Source organism: Scyliorhinus canicula, chromosome 1 (assembly GCF_902713615.1).
Source record: "Scyliorhinus canicula chromosome 1, sScyCan1.1, whole genome shotgun sequence".
Classification (NCBI taxonomy): Eukaryota; Metazoa; Chordata; class Chondrichthyes; order Carcharhiniformes; family Scyliorhinidae; genus Scyliorhinus; species Scyliorhinus canicula.
The window spans coordinates 235,895,614-235,915,001 of NC_052146.1; the positions used below are offsets into that span (position 1 = coordinate 235,895,614).

At 46.0% G+C, this 19,388-nt stretch overlaps 1 protein-coding gene across 1 annotated transcript in view; it reads left to right on the forward strand.

The window, feature by feature from the left end:
• The window catches only part of LOC119972550 (EGF-containing fibulin-like extracellular matrix protein 1), a 126,044-nt gene that overhangs the window by 3,114 nt on the left and 103,542 nt on the right, over positions 1–19,388 (forward strand). Inside the window, 1 exon segment of the mRNA XM_038809434.1 lies at positions 7,049–7,294. Coding sequence (XP_038665362.1) covers positions 7,049–7,294 — 246 coding nt within the window.

The following is a 19,388-nucleotide window of genomic DNA, read 5'->3' on the forward strand; positions in this document are numbered from 1 at the left end:
GTAATTTTGTGTGATAATGAAGGTCAGTTAAAAGGTTAACTTCCCTATGTTTAACTGATGTCAGCAGAAGGGACTGAGTAGCTGGTGAGTTATCTTTTGAAAGTAGTAAGTTTTAATTTCTAATAGAATGGCAAAGCAGCTTTAACCACTGGTGCACATCCTGTGCAATGTGGGAACTCCAGGATGCTTCTGTTCTGGGATGTCATTTGCTGCGTAGTTGGTTGTCAGCTTCTGCAGCTCGAGCTCTGGGGTTTAGAACTTGAGTGGCAGCTGGTGTCATTGTGGTGGATCCATGTGGTTGAGAGCTTTGTGGATAGTAGGTTTATAGATGGGGTCCTTCGCAGTTTAAGAATATGTAGGGAGAGAAGGAATACGTGACCCTCAAACAGTCAAAAGAAACAGGTAGCCAGTACAGAAGTCCCCTGAGTGCATCTTTCTCTCCAACCAGTGTACAGTTCTGAATGCTGATGCAGGTGACGGTTCATCTAGGGAGCATAGCCAGAGCCAAATCTATGGTACCATGGCTGGCTCAGCTGTACAGAGAGGCACGAAGAAGCCATGTAAGAGCAATATTGATAAGTAAATTGACAAGTTAAGGGAACAGACAAGTGTTTTGTGGCTACAGAAATGAATCCAAGATGATGTGTTGTCTCCCTGATGCCAGGGTTAAAGGTGTCACTGAACGCCTGCAGAGTATCCTGGAGGGACGGGGTGAACAGCCAATCGTCATGGTTCACATTGGGACAAATGACATAGATAGAAAAAGGGATGTGATCCTGCAATCAGAATTTAGGGAGCTGGGTAAGGCATTTGCAAGCAGGACCTCAAATTTAGTAATCTACCGATTACACCTAGTACCACACACAAATGCAGAGAGAAGGATCAAGTGCATGAATGCATTGCTGGAAAGATGTGCAAGAAGGATTCCTGGGTCATTGGGATTCATTTTAGGGGAGGTGGGACCTATACAGGCCTGATGGGTTGTATCTAAACAGAATCGGGACTGATTTTCTTGGTGGTGATTTGCTAATGCTATGGGGAAGGTGAAAACTAACTTGGCAGGGGTGTGAGAACCAAGAGATAATGCTAGAGAGGGATATCCAGATATACAGAATACTGGGAGAGACAGATAACACTAAAGTGGGAAATAGTGGTTTCAGCATAAGTGATCAAATCTAAATTAGGGTTATGGTGCATGTATGTGAATGAGTAGAATATAGTAAATAAGATTGGTGATTTGCAGGCACAGAGAGCTACATGGAAATCTGAGATTGTGGTGATAATGGAGATAAATATTCATTGTCACAATAATGAAGGAAAAACACCAAATTACGTCTGGAAAATTTGAACTTTAAAGAAAACCTGTCTCTTTTGGCGCACAAGCCCAAGGAAGGATGAGGATGTAATCAGTCACTGGTTGATTTGCTGGAGTGTGAGACTCTGAGAGACAATGGAACCACCCTGTTTCTAGACAAAGATACTTCTAAAGCATACAGAAACTAATTGCCATCTTCAGTGGAGACAATGGGACATAATGAAAGCTGATTATAATTTCATCAGCCTGTGTGTAATGTCTTGTCAGATTTGTGGATTTAGCCTTCCGGGAATATGTAAAGACTGGGATAAAAGCCAGCTGAAAAGCTGCCCCAAGTCTGTCTCTGTTGTGAACCAGTGGGATGTGGGAACATGTGTGACACCAAAGAGGAAGCCAGTCAGCAACAGTACCTCTGCGAAAGCCGTTTTCAGGTATATCACTATTTCTCTCTCTGATTGCTGATGTAAGCCAAGTCAACGAAGACCACAGCTGAAATAGAAGCAAGGAAACTTCTCTGCCAAACTGGAATCTCAAAATTGACCTGCTGACGTCAGCAGTACTGGAATCATGAAATCAACTCTTAGCCTGCTGAAGTCAGCAACAGCTGCAAGGCTTAATCATCTACTCCTCATGACTTTAGGACTGTTCCATATACCTTTCTCTTTCTTACCTTGGACTCATTTCCAATCTGTATAAATGTCTATGCCCGTATTTTATCATGTCCTTGTCGTTAGTAGTTACTAAACTCACTCTATCTTTAACTCAATAAAGCCTGATTAAATTGGCTCCTTATAACTGGGAAAAGTATGTGAAGGGAGGGATCATTTGTTTTTAGATTAATCTTGTTGTGACCACCAGAGCAGGCTGAATGAAGAAAGGGAGCCAGTTCATCCTTCATCACCTGGGCATAACAATTTTGGATTATTCCAGCCAGATGGTAACAAATTGAGGGATCTTCGCTTCCTTAATGATGAAAGAGATAGAGATTAGAATTAATAAGTAAAAGTGTGCTTGTGACTGACATCAGGTGAAGAATACAACCAAGAACCAGGCCGAATATAAAAGGTTCAGAGGGGACTCAAGATAGCAAATACAAGTAACAAAGATTAATTTCTGAGAAGAGAGTGGCAGCTAATATAAAAGGGAATGCAAAAGTTTTCTTTAGGCTAATAAATAATAAAAATATGGTGAAAGGAGTGGGGCCAATTAGGGACCAAAAGTGGGATTTAAGCATGGTTGAGAAATTAAATGTGTACTTTGCCAAGGAAGTAGATGCTGGACAGATAATGGTGACAGAAGAGGTAGTTCAGCCTATCCAGTACCACCTCCTTATCAATTTTAAACCTTGGGAGGGTTTAAAATTGACCAGGAGGAGGTATTGGATAGGCTGCCTGTACTTAAAAGTTGACAAGACACCAGAACTGGATGAGATACATCTAAGGATACTGAGGGAAGCAAGAGTGGGATTTGCAGAGACACTGGCCATAATTTTCAAATCTTCTTTAAATGTAGCGCTGGTGGTAGCGGACAGAAGAATTGCAAATACATTTAAATAAAGGGTGCAAAGATAGGCCCAACTATTTGCACACCAGTCAGTTTAGAAATGATCAATCAGGGCAGAATTAATAGTCACTTGAGAAAATGCAGTTTAATTCAGTAAAGCCATCACAGATTTGTTAAGTTAAAGGTGTTTAACTAACATACTTGAGGTTTTTTTTTGATGAGATGACCAAGGGAGTTGATGAGGGTAATGCTGTTGATGTGGTGTACATGGACTTCCAAAAGACATTTGATAAAGTGCCTGTGAAACAAAGATTGGAGAAGTTCTCCGAGCGGAGAAGGTTGAAAGTAAATTTGACAGAGGCATTCAAAATCATGAGAGGTCTGGACAGAGAAGTTAGAGCTTGTGGAATAAAAGGGACAACAGTAACATGGATACAGAATTGACTGTGTGGTTGGAAACAGAGGGTGGGACCTTCTGGCCTACCCCACTGGTGGGATATTCTGGTCCCTTTGAAGACGACCTCTCCCCCCATGGCTGGTTCCCTGACGGCGGGATGGGTGAGCCACGCAAACTGCCGTAGACAGCGGTGGGATGGGAAGATCCCACTGGCGGCCAGTGGTGAGCCGCCTCTGCCTCCGCAAAACATGCTGTTGATTCTATTTAATCAGAACCAGGGGCAGCATGATAGCACAGTGGGTAGCACAGTTGTTTCACAGCTCCAGGGTTCCAGGCTCAATTCCCCGCTGGATCACTGTCTGTGTGGAGTCTGCACGTTCTCTCCGTGTCTGCGAGGGTTCCTCTGGGTGCTCTGGTTTCCTCCTGAAAGATGTGCTGTTAGGTGAACTGGACATTCTGAATTCTCCCTCTGTGTACCCGAACAGGCATCGGAATGTGGCGACTAGGGGGCTTTTCACAGTAACTTCATTGCAGTGTTAATGTAAGCCTACTTGTGACACTAAAGATTATTATTATTATTATAAAAAAGAGAATCATTTTCAATGACTTCTCTTCCTGCTCCTTCATCATTCCTCCTGGTGTCTCCTCAAGATGTATCCTTCACCCTCTTCTATTTCTCACTTACCTGCTGCCTCTTAGCAGCACCATCTGAAAGCACAGTGATAGTAAAGCATTAGTAAAGCATTTGATAAGGTCCCTCATGTACAGTAAAGCATTTGATAAGGTCCCTCATGGCAGCCTGGTGCAAAAGATTAGATCACATGGGGTCAGGGGTGAACTAGTTGGATAGATCCAGAACTGGCTTGGCCATAGAAGATGGAGGGTAGCAGTGGAAGGGTGTTTTTCCGAATGGCGGTCTGTAACTAGTGGTGTTCCGCAGGGATCAGTACTGGGACCTCTGCTGTTTGTAATATATATAAATGATTTGGAAGAAAATGTAGCCGGTCTGATTAGCAAGTTTGCGGATAATACTAAGATTGCAAGAGTTGCGGATAGTGATCAAGATTGTCAGAGAATACAACAGGATATAGATAGGCTGCAAAATTGGGCAGAGAAATGGCAGATGGAATTTAACCCAGATAAATGCGAGGTGGTGCATTTTGGTAGATCCAGTTCAGGTGGGAGCTATAAAATAAATGGCAGAACCATCAGGAGCATAGAGGCACAGAGAGATCTGGGCCTAGATCTCTCTGTGCCTGCAACTCCACAGATCCTTGAAAATGGCAGCACAGGTGGAAACGGTGGTAAAGAAAGCATCTGGCATGCTTTCCTTCATAGGACAGAGTATCGAGTATAAAAGCTTGAAAATTATGTTACAATTATATAGAGCGTTGGTTAGACCACATTTGGATTAGTGTGTCCAATTCTGGTCACCGCACTACCAGAAGGACGTGGAGGCTTTGGGGAGAGTACAGAAAAGGTTTACCAGGCTGTTGCCTGGTATGGAGTGTATTAGCTATGAGGAGAGATTGAATAAACTGGGATTGTTCTCCCTAGAGAGACGGAGGCTGAGGGGCGACCTGATAGAAGTTTATAAAATTATTTGGGGTATAGATAGGGTGAACAGTTGGAGGCTTTTTCCAAGGCGGAAATGACAATTACAAGGGGCACAAGTTCGAGGTGAGGTGAGAAAGTTCAGTGGAGATGTGCGTGGGAAGATTTTTACACAGAGGGTGGTGGTGGCCTGGAATGCACTGCCAAGTGAGGTGATTGAGGCAGATACGTTTACGTTAACGACCTTTAAGACTTATCTGGATAGGCACATGAACAGACGGGGTATAGAAAGATACAGGCGGTTGATCTAGATAGGACACCTGATCGGCGCAGGCTTGGAGCATTGAAGGGCCTGTTCCTATGCTGTATTGTTCTTTATTCTTTGATAGTTTTCAAATGAATGCTCTACCTCACCATCACTTCTCGTGGCTCCTCCATTGTTGCAAAATTATCAGACTGCTTATCCAAGATCCAGTAATGGACGAGCAGAAATTATCACCAGCCATTGGGAAGACATCTCTCTTGAGCACCCCTGGTTTTAATCACTCCAACGTTAGTGGCCAAGCCTTCAGTTGCCTTGGCCCCAAGCTCCCGAATACCTTCCTCAGCTCTCTGCCTCTCTACCTTGCTTTCCTCCTTAAAGACTCGCTACAATGCAGCTTTGATCAAGCTTTTGAGCATCTGAATTAAAAACTCATTATGTGGTCCGGTGTCGCATTTTGTTTAATAATGCTTCTGCGAACTGCTTTGGGGCATCTTATTATGTTAAAGGTATATCATTATAAGTTGCTGTTAAATGTAGGGGGTCATGATTATGGGGTTTGCAGATCATAGAAACAATGGTTGATTTATAAGGCCACGAAGGAATCCACTCCGAATAGTTCAAAGAAATTTAGTTTATTTACAATAACTATAATATACATCACACGGTAGGACCTCTACATTGTTTAGAGGTCCTTCGTCCTCTTAATGAGGGAGCTCATATTCTGCTAGGTTCAAGTGGAAGTTAATTGTTCCTACCCCATAAGATACTTGCGGATTATAGCAGGTTGATGGTGAAGAAGAAATCTGTAGGCTCCAGGAAGATAGCAATAGATAGGCCAGGTGGGCAGAGATATGGAGGTAGTGCATTTGGGGAGGCAAACAAGACAAGGGAATATGCAATAACTGGTATGACACCGAGGTGTAGGGGAACAGATGGATGTTGGAGAGCGTATGAACAGATCCATGAATGTAGCAGGACAAATAGATAAAATGGTTAAGAAAGCATATGAGATAATTTCATTATTAGTCGAGGTATGAAATATATGAACAGGGAGGTTACAGTTCTGAGCACCATATTGCAGGAAGCATGTGATTACGTAGAGAGAGGACAAAGGAGAATTATAAGGATGCTGCCAAGGATGGAGAATCTTCAGCTATGGGGAAATATTGGCTGGCTGGGTTTGTTTTCTTTGGAACAACGTAGGCTAAGGAGAGATTTAATTTAGGTGCACAAAATTATGAGGGCCCTCGATAGAGTGGATATAGAGAGAACCTATTTCCATGAGCAGAGAGGTCAATAGCCAAAGGGCATTGTTTTAAAGTAATTGGCAGGAGGATTAGAGGAGAATAGAAAAATGTTTTCACCCAGAGGGTGCTGGTGGCCTCGAGCTATCTGCGTGAAAGCCTGGACAGGCAGCAACCCTCATCGGATTAAAAGAATTCTTGAATGTGCAATTGAAATTCCGTGGAGTACTCCGATACGGATCAAGACGTGAAAGGTGAGACTAGACTGGATAACCTTTTCAGCCAGCACAAGCATGGTCGCCTCCATCATAAATGCTTAATGTTTCTAGATTTCTATCTCTAATTTGACTTTTATTAACCCTCTTTTCTCAAACCCTCCGTTGTTTATTTCTTAATCCTTTAATCTCATTGGCTAAGGAGAGGCATTGGGCTGAATTCTCCGGTTCCCCACCCCTGTATTTCTCGGCGGCGTCCCGTTCGCTGGTGAAGGAATTCTGTCTTCACACTGCTTGTCAGTGGGAATTCCCATCGAATCCAGCCCACGCGGCCAAGAAACCCACGGGCGGAGGTGCGCTGCTGGCGGGAAATGTGGATCGCAACAGCCGGAGAAGTCCAGTCACTGTTGGCTCATTATACACTCCGGTTCTAGCTCCCCTATTGCCCTAGCTGCGATGTCATCAGCTGACATTGAGCAACTTTGTGGGAAAATTGCTTTCACACCTAAACATGAAGGACGAACCCTAACAGGCTATACTTTTGTTTATTATCAGATATTGATGAATGTGAGACCATCCCAGATGCTTGCAAAGGAGAAATGAAATGTATAAATCATTATGGAGGATACTTATGCCTGCCTAAAACAGCTGTCGTTTTCCTGAATAATATGACAACGGCTCCCCCTTTGGTTCCTGTTCATGTGCCTGTTCCCACTCGACGGTCATATCCAGTTCTCCCTCGCTTTCCCCAGCGCCGATGTCCACATGGATTTACACTTAATGAACAAAACCAGTGCAAAGGTAAGACTGCAGTTTAGCAATTTGATTGCAATTGTGAGCTTGTGGAAAGATTATCGGTAGTTTTGCTTGCACTTCCTTCAAACATTTTCAGTTGAGTTGTGTAATAATTTAAATACTTTCCCTCTGTTGCAAAAAAAATCATTATTGGTATACAAAACTACTACTGTCAGTGCAGTGACTTATTTTTATTGAGTTTTTCTCCTCTCATTCTGTTTCATGTTGGTTTGGGAGGCGTCCTGTCGCTTCATATTCTCTCTTGCCAATCAGGAAATTCCGAGCATTTGATGGTCTGTCTGTCTCCAGCACAATGAGAATTCAAGTAGGGAAGTCAGTCAGTGTCATTTTTCATATCCTTCTAAATATTTGCTCTGTTTTCCCAAACAATATTGAAGCATTGCATGCTTTAATGTAGTGAATAGTTCCGCATAGCACTATGAACAAACAGCCCAGTTCATCAATAAGTAATCCTGTTGATGCTTCTGAGGCAGTAAGAAATCCTGTTGATGCTTCTGAGGCACAGCATGGTTTGAACCTACAACCTGTGCAACTGATTTCCAATCTTTGGACATGTCAATGGCGAAAAGAGTTGAGCAGAAACTGGAAGGTAGGAGGGTCATTGAGAGAGCCATTCACTCAGCTTGGAGCATATGATCGTGTGCAGCACTGGTGTAGGCGGGTCACACAATATGTTGGCTACAGTTGGTCCTAAGCCTGAAGAGAATCAGGAAAAATAAAGGGAGAAAAACCCGCCTTATGAGAAAAGGTGCTTTTAAATTCAGATTCCCACCTTTTGGCGAATGAAAGATCAGTGGCAAAAGATAAAGAAGTAAAACAGATCAACACTGTTTTTGAATGACAAAATACAAGAAAGAAGTAGGAAAATGAAAAACAGAAAATACATTTTTTTATTCAAAACAGTCCTGAGAGCGAATGATGTGCATTGAAACTTCAGTGTCTTGGTGCTCTACCACTTAAAAATGCAAAAAAAACCTCTCCTTCCGTATCATCAGGAGTGTTTGAAAGTGGATAAGAGAGGTTGAGATGACTTAAAAATAGCACATAGGATTCTTGGTTTTATGAATAGAGGCATAGAGTAAAATGCATGGAGGCGACGTTAAATATTTATAAAACAGTGGTGAGACTCCATCTGTGTCATTGGGTGGGATTCAGTGACCCCATTGCGCCCGGCACAGAACCGGACTTGCCTGAACCCATTTTAGCTTGTGGGTTTCTTTTCTTTCTAACATCTCTTTAACACAAGTAATGTCAATCCTCAGCCTTTTCTCTGTCACAATTTGTGTTGAATCCCATAAGGTAGCAGTTATTTATGCAACATTCAATGGACAAACTATTCTCAGAACACCCTTTGTATAGGATTCCCTTTAAACAATTTGACAAGTAAAACCTTATGGGCGGGATTCTCTGTTTCCCAAAGCCTATTTTGTAATCGGCTATCAGTCGGAGAATCCCTTTTTACGACGGATTTTGGGGGCGGCGCCTGTTTTACCCAGGTTTGAGATGCTCCTCCTCCTCCAAAACAACGTCATCATGGCCCAAACCTTTGGGATGGCCTCAAGACGTCACCTGAAGGTCATCCCCCGATGCTCCGCCCCCAATGGGCCGGGTTCACGATGGCGCGGGGGACGTATGCCAACCACATGGTTGGCATAACCATGTGGGAACCTGGCGTGGCGACTGCGGACTGTGTCCGGAGCCGCCACAATTGGGCGGGAGCGGTGCTGCTGGCCGGGGGGGGGGGGGTGCTTCGGCGAGGGCTGGGGGTACTGGTGGTGGGTGGTCAGGGGGTGGTGAGGGCATGTCCAGGAGGGCACTACCTGGTAGGTCCGGTCCGCATACGGCCGGCGCAATGTTGTATGGCGCGACTGCTGATGGTCATCGCCGTGCACACACGCAGCCACGGACCCGGCAATTCTCCAGCCATTTATTTCGTGGAGGTCGGGCGTTTTACGTGACGCAACTGCTAGCCACTCACCGGTCGCAACAGCGGGGAGGGGGCGCCGCTGATTTCCTTCCCCGTAAAACGCCACGGATCCTCCGCACTTAGCCTCAGAATCGGAAAATCTGACCCCATATCTATTGCTTCCACAAGAGCCAGTGTTTCAGCCACCCTGTTTGCTTTCTCACCTTCCCAGGTCAGTGACAATATTTTCTATTTCTCCCCACCAAGAATATTCTAAAACCAGCTTTACTTAAATACCTACATAGAAGATTGGAATGAGAAGTATCCCTAAAATTGTTTAATTTCAGGTCCCTCAGGTCCAGAAATTTGAGTACACATTACTCTGTATTTAATTTTTTAATTTTAAATGTTTTATTTGTCCTTCAGACATCCACAGCTGACCTATAGCATGTTTCCACATAATGTTTAGTTCAAATTTATTGAACTAGCTGGTCTAATTCGAGTTCCCAGCTAATTCAACTGCCCATTCAAGCTGCTTAACTTCTCTGTTTCTTCTTTAAGTGTAACATCATCTTTCTGTGATGACCTAACACAATTAAGAAGTATAGAAGTAACTCTCACTAGATAAGAATGTGGATTTAAAGGTACCCCAGACCTAGTATGCTTATTGTGCAACCTACACATTTAAAGGTCCGCATATCCTGACATTCAATCTTAAATTCCCTTTTAAATCTTATTTAGAACAAATTGCTCAAATTCCACAGAATGTCCCCATACAAAATCATCAACATGTATCATAAAGATGCCGGAAAATTTCCCTTTGTGGCACTTATCAATCATTGCTGGATCTGCTATCAATTGCGTACAACCTGCTTTCAACAAGACTATCTAATCAAGAAATACCATACCCTCGATGCATCATTAAGTCGATAAACCCATTTGTTTTATTTCCACGGTTTCCCTTCCACATGACTTGCCTCTTTAGGTGGTTTCAAAAACACTTGTCTGAAAATTTTCTCCCTGCAAAGATATGGGGTGAGATTCTCCGTTAGCCGACACCGAAAATCGGGAAAGACTATTCGGTGGAAAATCGGTTCAGAAACCAAAATTGCGGCAGGTGCCGATTTGACAGCAAATCGCAATGCTCCAGCACCTCGACACAGCGGTGTCAATGCGTTCCGGAAATCACATACAGTATACACCGTTTGCATATCATTAGTGGGCCTGACCCGGTATTCTTCGAGGCCTCCGCAATTCTCTGCCTCCGATGGGCCGAGTTCCCGATGGGCTTTCACAAATCTTGAAACCGGCGTGGCCGCTGCTGAGGGAGAGAGAGGGCATACGGAAGATGTCCAACATCACCATATTTTGCTGACAGTTGTGCCGCTGGGCAGGGGGCTTCTGCCAGAGCCGGAGGGAGTAGTGGGGGTGGCCAGGAGGTGGGTTGTGGAGTTAGGATGGATGGGCATGGAACACTATTGCCACAGCCAGCAAGGCAACCATGCAGCTGAGCACATTGCGAACACCTCACTTTGAACCGAGTGCCATGAGTCATATAGGTGTCCCCCCCAGGGCAGCCCCCTGGTCCCAGCCAACTCATGAGCTTTATGGGCGCGCTCCAGCACAACCAGTGCCATGTTGTTGGCTGGGATAAGTGTGTGTGGGGAGTGTAATGAGTATGTGCGGCTGCAGTTTGTCAGACTCCGGCACCGGGGAAGAGGGATATGCCTGGGCACTGCCCCCAGCATAGGTTGACACTGTCTCCTGGCACAATGTGACAGTCAGGGGGGTGGGGGAGGGGGGGGGGGGGGTAGGATTCCGCCGATACTTCCATGGTGAGGGGCGTCACCCCGATGCTTGTAGGCGTTCATCTGTGTCCGTGGGGATGCATAACAAGGTGCCCTTTAAAGATGGTGCCCTGATCTCTGTGGAGCCAGCCTTTCTGGCTATATCAGCCCCTGCCCTACCACAGTGACAATGCAGACATTGCCCCCAGAATTTCTGTGCACAGGGCCAGAAATGTTTGTTACGACACCCTGGGCTAGTATGCGGTCAATTCCAGCCCGACAGCCCCCGGGGTTGCAATGCAAGTGAATTAACCAATAATGTTCAAAAAAGTACTCAAAACATTTGGCCCTGGGCAGTCAAATAATTGCAGTCACTAGGTTTGTGAGTTTAAACACAATTACTGTTTATTTATAACTAGAACAAATATGAAATATGTAGTGAATACATCTGCTTAATGTCAAGCTAATACCTGCCTCCCCCTTTAACTGCCCGGTCTCTACACACACACACAAAACAGACAAACACAGAGGGGTGGAAAGGGGTAGAAATAATGATTAAAGTCAAAAGTCTTGCTTCTAATGGTGGTTTTGTTGCAGGCTTTCCTCCCAGCCGGCTGATTGATCAAAGCCTCTGGTTTACAGCTGGTGATGGCCTTCTTGGCAGAAACATCCACCATATCAAAGGGAATTCCAATCACACCCCTTCATGTTTGAGTGATGTTGGAGTGCTGAGCTGGAAATTGAATGGATCCAGGGGGCTTACCTATTAAGGGTGTTGCTGTGGGGAGTTTCTCTGTTAAGGAAGTCCCTGGGGGTCCCTGTGGAGGGGGGGGGGTTCCTTTAGGAAAGGGATCTTTGTGGGGGATGCTTTTGGTTAGGTGGTCCATGTGGGGGATCTCCCTACGTAGGGGGTCCTGGGGAGGGGTGTCTCCCTATTTAGGGAGTCCTATGGCAGAGCAGATCGAGTCTAAGCCCCCTATTTGGGTGCCCCCCTTGGCACCCAGAAAATCCAGGGGTGGGGGGCTGCTTTGCAATGCGGGGTTGGGGGGCTGATTTGCGGTACTGTCGGGGGGGGGGGGGGGGGGATCAGCTGCGGAACTTCGCTATCTGGCTGCCCGTTCAAAACAAAATTGAGGACTTCGAAGGAAAAGATCTTAAAGGTACACCATCACTTCAAGTTTAAATAAAAAGTCAGAAGAGCAAATGGACATGGTGCTTAACTCTGTAGGCACAGGGCAGCACGGTGGCCTAATGGTTAGCACAGCTGCCTCACGGCACTGAGGTCCCAGGTTCGATCCCAGCTCTGGGTCACTGTCCGTGTGGAGTTTGCACATTCTCCCCGTGTCTGCGTGGGTTTCGCCCCCACAACCCAAAAATTTTGCAGAGTAGCTGGATTGGCCACGCTATATTTCCCCTTAATTGGAAAAAATAATTGGGTAATCCAAATTTTAAAAAAGCTCTGCAGGCACGATGGCAAATGACATCATTGTCAGACAGGGAATTAATGAATCATCTGCAAAATTCAAAGAGGTATGTCAATCATTCAACATTTATTTGAATCTAAGAAGCAATAAAATACTCAATAGAGCTTAATTCAAAAAGAGATTCCAGCTGCACGGAGAACCAGCCAATTCATTGATCCATGATCTGTACAGAATGGCAGAAGGTAGTGAACACGGAGATTTAAATTCTGAACTCATCAGAGATTGAATATGGGAGTAGTTACAGACAATGCACTCCCTGACTTCCTGGAAGCAAAGGAAGATCGAACCCTGGAAACGGCAATACAGATAGTTAGACAGTCAGAACCAGTGATGGGAAACCTGCAGCCCGGGGGTCACATGCAGCCCATTTAGGTTCTGGGTGTGGCGCAGGAGACATTTTGTTGACTGCCCACGAGAGAGTTGCCACATTCCACTGATCTCCATCCATGTAAGTTTTTTCCCATACTAGTATGTCTGAAGTGATTTACACATAAAGCAAGGGCACATGAGATGATATGCAAGCTGATTGCACACAACATTGACTGCGAGCCATGTGCTCTCTCTGCTTCTGAAGTGTATATATTTATTTTGATTTTACCATTTGAAGTTGATAGTTCTATTAATATGTAAATGATTAAGCATTTTCTACAACTAGTTATGAAATATTCAGCGTGTATTAAATATATTTAATCTTACTCATGGGGTCATGGTTAGTGAACAAGCCCAATTTGAATCTTGCGACCCATTGAGATGAAGGAGGGCCACCCATGCGGCCCACTCACCAGCCTAGGTGGCCCATCGGTGGTCAGACCTCCGAGCAGTACAGGGCAATTTTACAGGGAGCGAATATAAAATGGTCAGCCTTCAGTCCAGTTTGTCAGGTCACAAGACACAAGGATATTCTAAGTCAAGAAATGCAATTCCTGAACCAGCCAGTGCTGTGGAGCAAAGTGCCCTCACTGGTGAGATCGATGTCCTGCAAGTGTAACCCAATGAAACAGAATTGGACACTATGGCAAACTATGCAAGGCAAGAGCCATTAAACAAATGAAAGGCCCTAAAATAATCCACAATGTCGGCATGATGGCACAGCAGTGAGCACTGCAGCTTCACAGCACCAGGGACGCAGGTTCAATTTCGGCCTTGGATGACTGTGCGGAGTTTGCATATTCTCCCAGTGTCTGCATGGGTTTCCTCTGGGTGCTCCTGTCCCCCCCCCCCCCCCCCCCCCCCCCCCCCCCCCAGTCCAAAGATGTGTTCGGTGGATTGGCCATGATAAATTGTCCCTTAGTGTCCAAGGATATGCAGGTTAGATTACAAAGTTAGGGTGGGGAAGAGTCTGGACCTGGGTGGGGTGCTCTTTCGGAGGGTCGGTGCAGACGCAATGGGCTGAATGGCCTCCTGCACTATGGGGATTCTATGATTCTAAGGTCGAGACTACAAACCCAGAAGGCACAAGACATGCTTCTTTGGAGGATCCCGATTTCCAGTCATTGCTATGATCCTGGAACCACAGGTATGGTGGGAAACAGATCTTCGAACTAATGTATCATCCATTACTAGCTTTTCTGTCTCCTGAGCAGGAATGCCTGCAGAGCCTTAGATCTTCTCAAGGATGCAGATGATGTCAAGACAATGCAGATGATGTCAAGACAACTACCATCTTTAGCAAAACGGAACTGCACATTCCCAAGTATTCAAACAAAGACGAGTATCCTTGCTGAGACTTCGCTCTGAACCATCTTCTGTATTTGCAGAGAATTGTTCCAGGTCCTGGAAGACCCTGAAGGTCAGACTAGCCAATCACCCAGGACATAATCATGACAGCTTCTGTGGAAGAGATGAAAGAGAGTGATCAGCACTCTGAAAAGCCTCTATCTCCTGCCCTGATGATGGTCCAGCAGGTTAACACAGCAACCACTGTACATCCATCGCAACTCCCAGCTGGCGTGTCAAAGCTGCAAGAGGTGCTGGAACCTGGTTGCAGCTGTCCATGATGGACAATGAATAGCAGAGGTAAATGTACCACAAAACTTTCTTCTCGCCACAGGAGCACCTTTTCTCAGCCACAGAGGACATCACATGTTGACGGAGAAAACAAAAGAGGCGCCAAGGAGATGAACATAATGTTCACCCGCCCCCATAAGAAACAAGTTGGATTAGCCGCAACCACTGATCAATGCCACAGCTGAAACCAACCAAGTGAAGAAATGGAAGAAAAGAATAACATACCCAGATGCCAGCTCAATCTCCAGACTAACCAGAAGAACAATTAACCACACAGCCTACCAGAACTGCAAATGAGATAGGGAATGGTTATGAGGCCTGCAGACCACCTGAACCTTTATATCTGAGGAATTTAATGGTGGTAGTGATAAGGTGGTAACAGTGCGGGGGTAGTAATAGTAGTAATGCAGCAACAATATAACTGTATTGGACTGATAATGTATGACATGAAGTAAACTAGTATATTTCCAAATACATTGGATAAAGACCAGGGGGAAAGATGGAGTAGAAGTGCCTGGCACATAGAAGGTCAATGTGGGACAGAGTACAGTTTTGTCTACGCAGTGATGCAAGAAGGAATATGTTCCAGATCCAGGTGTTGAACAGTGATGTGTATAGACCCAAGCATGGAGACAGCTCCTGGCTTGTATACTGAACATGTGCAAATAGTTCCAATATTTAATAAAGATTTAGTTAACAGAAAACTACAGAGGCCACAGTATAACAAAAAAAGAGTCCAATTAGGGGCTGGATCAAAGTTCCACTCACCACTGCAGAAAATGATGTCCCAATCACTTTCTGCCCGCCACCCCCCACCCCCCCACCCCCAACTGATACGACGCCCCAGACGCGCCCAATGCCCCAACTCACTTGTTGGAGGGGTCCTTGAGCCCTACCGCAACCAACCTCAAACGGGCAGGGAACCCTTGGACCCAATCCCCGGAGTGAGCAAAATGCCACCAGGGCACCTTCTCACACCCTGGCAGTGCCACCCAGGAACCCTGGCAGTGCCAGAGTGGGACCCGAGAGGCACTGCCCAGATGCCAGAGAGTATGACGCGCCACGTATCGACAGCCTCAGGACATTGCCTGAGCCCCCTTACCTCGATGCTCTGCCCCCGCCCGGCCGAGTTCACAACTGGGTCGGTCGCGCATGGTCTCATCCGTCAGGAACTCAGCGTGGCAGCTGCCCACTCAGTCCAGCAGCGCCACAGTCGTGGGAGGGCCGATCTGCGGTTAGGGGAGGACTTTATCAGGGCTGCGGCAATTCTCCGGGCCGTATCGGCAGCTAGAGCTGGGTGCACTACGCTGCCGGCATGTTAGCCCCCAGCAAAGCGGGGAATCGGTGGCCGTTTTACTCCATTTTTTCTGGCGTAAAACACCACCGTTCCCACGCCGTTGTGGGGACATAGCCCCAGAATCGGAGAATCCAGACCATTGTTTCCTAACCACCATCCTCCCAACATCAACTCCGATAGAAGTACCACAATCCGAGGTCTTACCGTAGTGACTTATGTCACAGAACTCAAAGAAGTATTCAGCAGACCAGAATTTATAATGAAACAAGATGATGCAACATTAAAGAATACTTGGGAAGGGTAGGAAAATGGGGTCAGAACAGATAAATCTAGTTCAAGAGTTAGCCCTATCATATTACGATGGTTTAAATGGCCTCCTTCTCAACTATAATTTCTACAGTTCTATGTGAAGGAATTGAGTGGGACAGAGAATTGAGCTCAGCGGAATCCTTGCATTAATGGAAAAAGAGTCACAGGATCAGTTGTCAACCACACCTCAAATAGAGTGATCTTGAAAAAATCTGGCTCGTCATCAACGTTCTTTTGTGGGGAGCCGTTTAATGATAATTTGTTTCATGCAGTACAGTTCCAGATCCAGTCAAATACACCAAGGCAATAACAAACAACTCACCAAAGTGCTGCAAAAGCAGAATTCTGGAAATACTCCACAAAGCCAGCAAAATCCCAAATGTAGTGGCCATGCCAAATCCAAACTGGTGATAATAGGATTAGGACAGGACATTGGAAGGGATAAATAATTTCTCAGATAATATTAACTTTACTATTACTAATGCAAAGGTATTAAAGTGGATGAAGTTGAAAGTGTTCTCCGGCAGGATCTTGCGGTCTTGTCCCCTGGCGGGATTTACAGGTGCCGCTGGAGTCAATGGACCTTTGGCTGGTTCACCGGATTAGCCGTGGAAGGGCGGGGAATTACCCGCCATTGAGACTGAAAATATCAGGTAACTAAATCCTCATCAACAGCAATACATTTACTATACTGGATACTTGCAATGTTAACTCAGTTCCTTCTAATCGTCAGTCTGAACAAACTTTACAGCTGTTATCCATGAAGGTGTGTGCACCAGTTAAGTGGAAATATGCGCCTATCAATCAACTGAATGGACATTTTTTAAAAATAGGATCTTGGAGTTATTCCAAATCTTTTTGACTTTTGATTTTAAGGATGGGTTTTACTGGTGATACTCTACAGGCGTGATCTAACAAAAGAAAAAAAAAAAAGAGCCCGTTGTGGTTGGGATTGGAAACTCCAGGCCCTGATGGGGAATCACCCGATCTCTCGACTGCTTCCTCCCCTCCCCCCCGCCCCGCCCCCAACATGACCTGCAGACCTTCCCAATGCCCTGCCTCAAGCCTTGAGCCCGAGCCCCCACCTCATCTGTGCAGGGCACCCCTGGGCCCAATCCCTGGTGTGGGCAAAATGCCATCTTGGTACTGTCAGCCTGGCACTGTGCCCCTGCCAGCCTAGCAGTGTCACCTGTGCACTCTGGCAGTGCCATGCATGTGGCACTGTCAAGGTGCCCAGGTACCACTGCCAAGCTGGCAGTGCCAAGATTTCTGGGTGATATCCGCAGTACCAGGATGTCACCCTGCCTAGATAACAATGACCGGGGGGGGCCTCCGATCCCCCCCAAGTGCCATTCCATTTGGTCTCTGTTTGTGGAGACCAGTGCTAAATGGCACCGGCTGGGGTCTCCTCGGCCAGTAGACCCTAGGAGCCGTTTCGATCTGGCTTTGGCAGAGTTAAGTCTTAGCTCTGCAAGTCGGGATTTTGCGTACGAGCCGTTTTCCGTCCTGTCCCAATTCCAGTGGGATGTGGTGGGTAAATTGCATCCGTTGATGCAGTACAAAACATCTGGTGATGAGAATATGTTAGAGAAGGTGGAATAAAATTATCACTGTTAAAGTGGCAATCGATATTCCAGAAACGATGTCCACAAAAGTGCACATCATAATGAAATGGATATTGTAGATTAATAACATGTCGAGCAGGATTCTCTGTTTGGGAGACTCCAGTTTTGAGGCTGGATTCTCAGATTTTGAGGCTACGTCCGGAGGAAGTGTCCAGTTTTACGACGAAAAAGTCGGCGAGGCCCCAGCACAGATCCTCCGACGGGTGAGGGGCTAGCAGCCGTACCATGTAAAACGCACGACCTTCCTGATATAAACGCCTGGAGAATTGCTGGATCCATGGCCGCGTATGCGCCAGGCGACGACCTGCAGCGGTCGCGCCGTACAACGTGGCGGCGGCCGCGTATGGACCTGACCTGCCAGATATGCCCTCCTGATCTCCCTGGGCCACTCCCACCAGTCCCCTTAGCCCTCGCCGAAGTTCCCCCCGGCCAGCAGCACGGCGCCCCACCCCAACTGTGGCGGTGCTGGACACAGTCCGGGTTCACGAAAACTGAGAGCACATGTGAGCACACGTGTCCCGCAGCATTGAGAACTCAGCCCATCGGGGACAGAGCTACGGGGGATGGCCTTCAGGTAACGTCTGAGGCTGTCCCAACAGCGTCCAGCACACTCCTCAATAAGCATCCGAAAACAGGCACCGCCTCCCATTCGGTCGGAAACAGGGATTCTCTGACCGACGCCGATTAAGATATCGGGGGCAGGTAACAGAGAATCCCACCCCACATTCTCCCGCGGGAGTTGATTTGCACCCGATTTGCATGCCGAAGATTGCAAGGGATTCCCTATGGAATCTGGCTATTGGGCTGCCAATTTGAGCGGGAAGCCTGAAAGAAACGTCCCACATCTGTTCCCAACTTCCCGCCCCGGGATTGTTTGGTCACCACCTCCCCACCCCCAGTACAAGTTGGCCCAACCTGCCCTCCACCAGAGACCCCATAAAGAGACCCCCCTCAGCGACCGCTAACATCCTCCCGCTGGCACACCTCGATCCAGATTTCAGCGGGTGACCAGAGCACTGGAAACGATTGGAGTGTCTTTTCCCCAAAGCTGGATTCTTTGCTCCATCAGGAACTCCTGGACCGCAGGAGGGCGGCAGAGAGTCCAGCCCGTAATGTATTCTTAAAGGCACGTGGAGTATTTTTATGTTACTGAAATAAATCGTGTTCTTTGAGGGTAGAGATGGTTCAATGGAATAAATGGTCACCTCCTGTTCCTATTAAAGTAAAACAGTCAGGTTAAAAACTATCACTTACAGATTTTAGCTTGTTTCATATTTTTTAAAGTGACCTTCAGTTAGTTAATAAATAAATTCCTGCAGATGGCTGTGTATTTTTTTCCAGTCCAACAGATTCCGTTCTTTAGCTGGGTGTTTTTTATGCAAAAATTGTAGTTCAAGAACCATTGCGTGATCAAAATTGTACTCTAAGGACCCTTTAATACTGACATCATTGAGAAATCTGGAGATATTTTATATGGAGATTAATGGAATCTCCCATGCGTATTACACAGTCTGAACTTGTTTGTACAACCACATTTATCACAGGCAAATTAGCCAGATAAACAAGGTCACTGGCGTATAAGTCACGTGTACAGTAATCATTTAAACATCGCACGTGTTAAAATAATTGAAATGCTTGTGGGACAGGACTAGATTATGGTACAT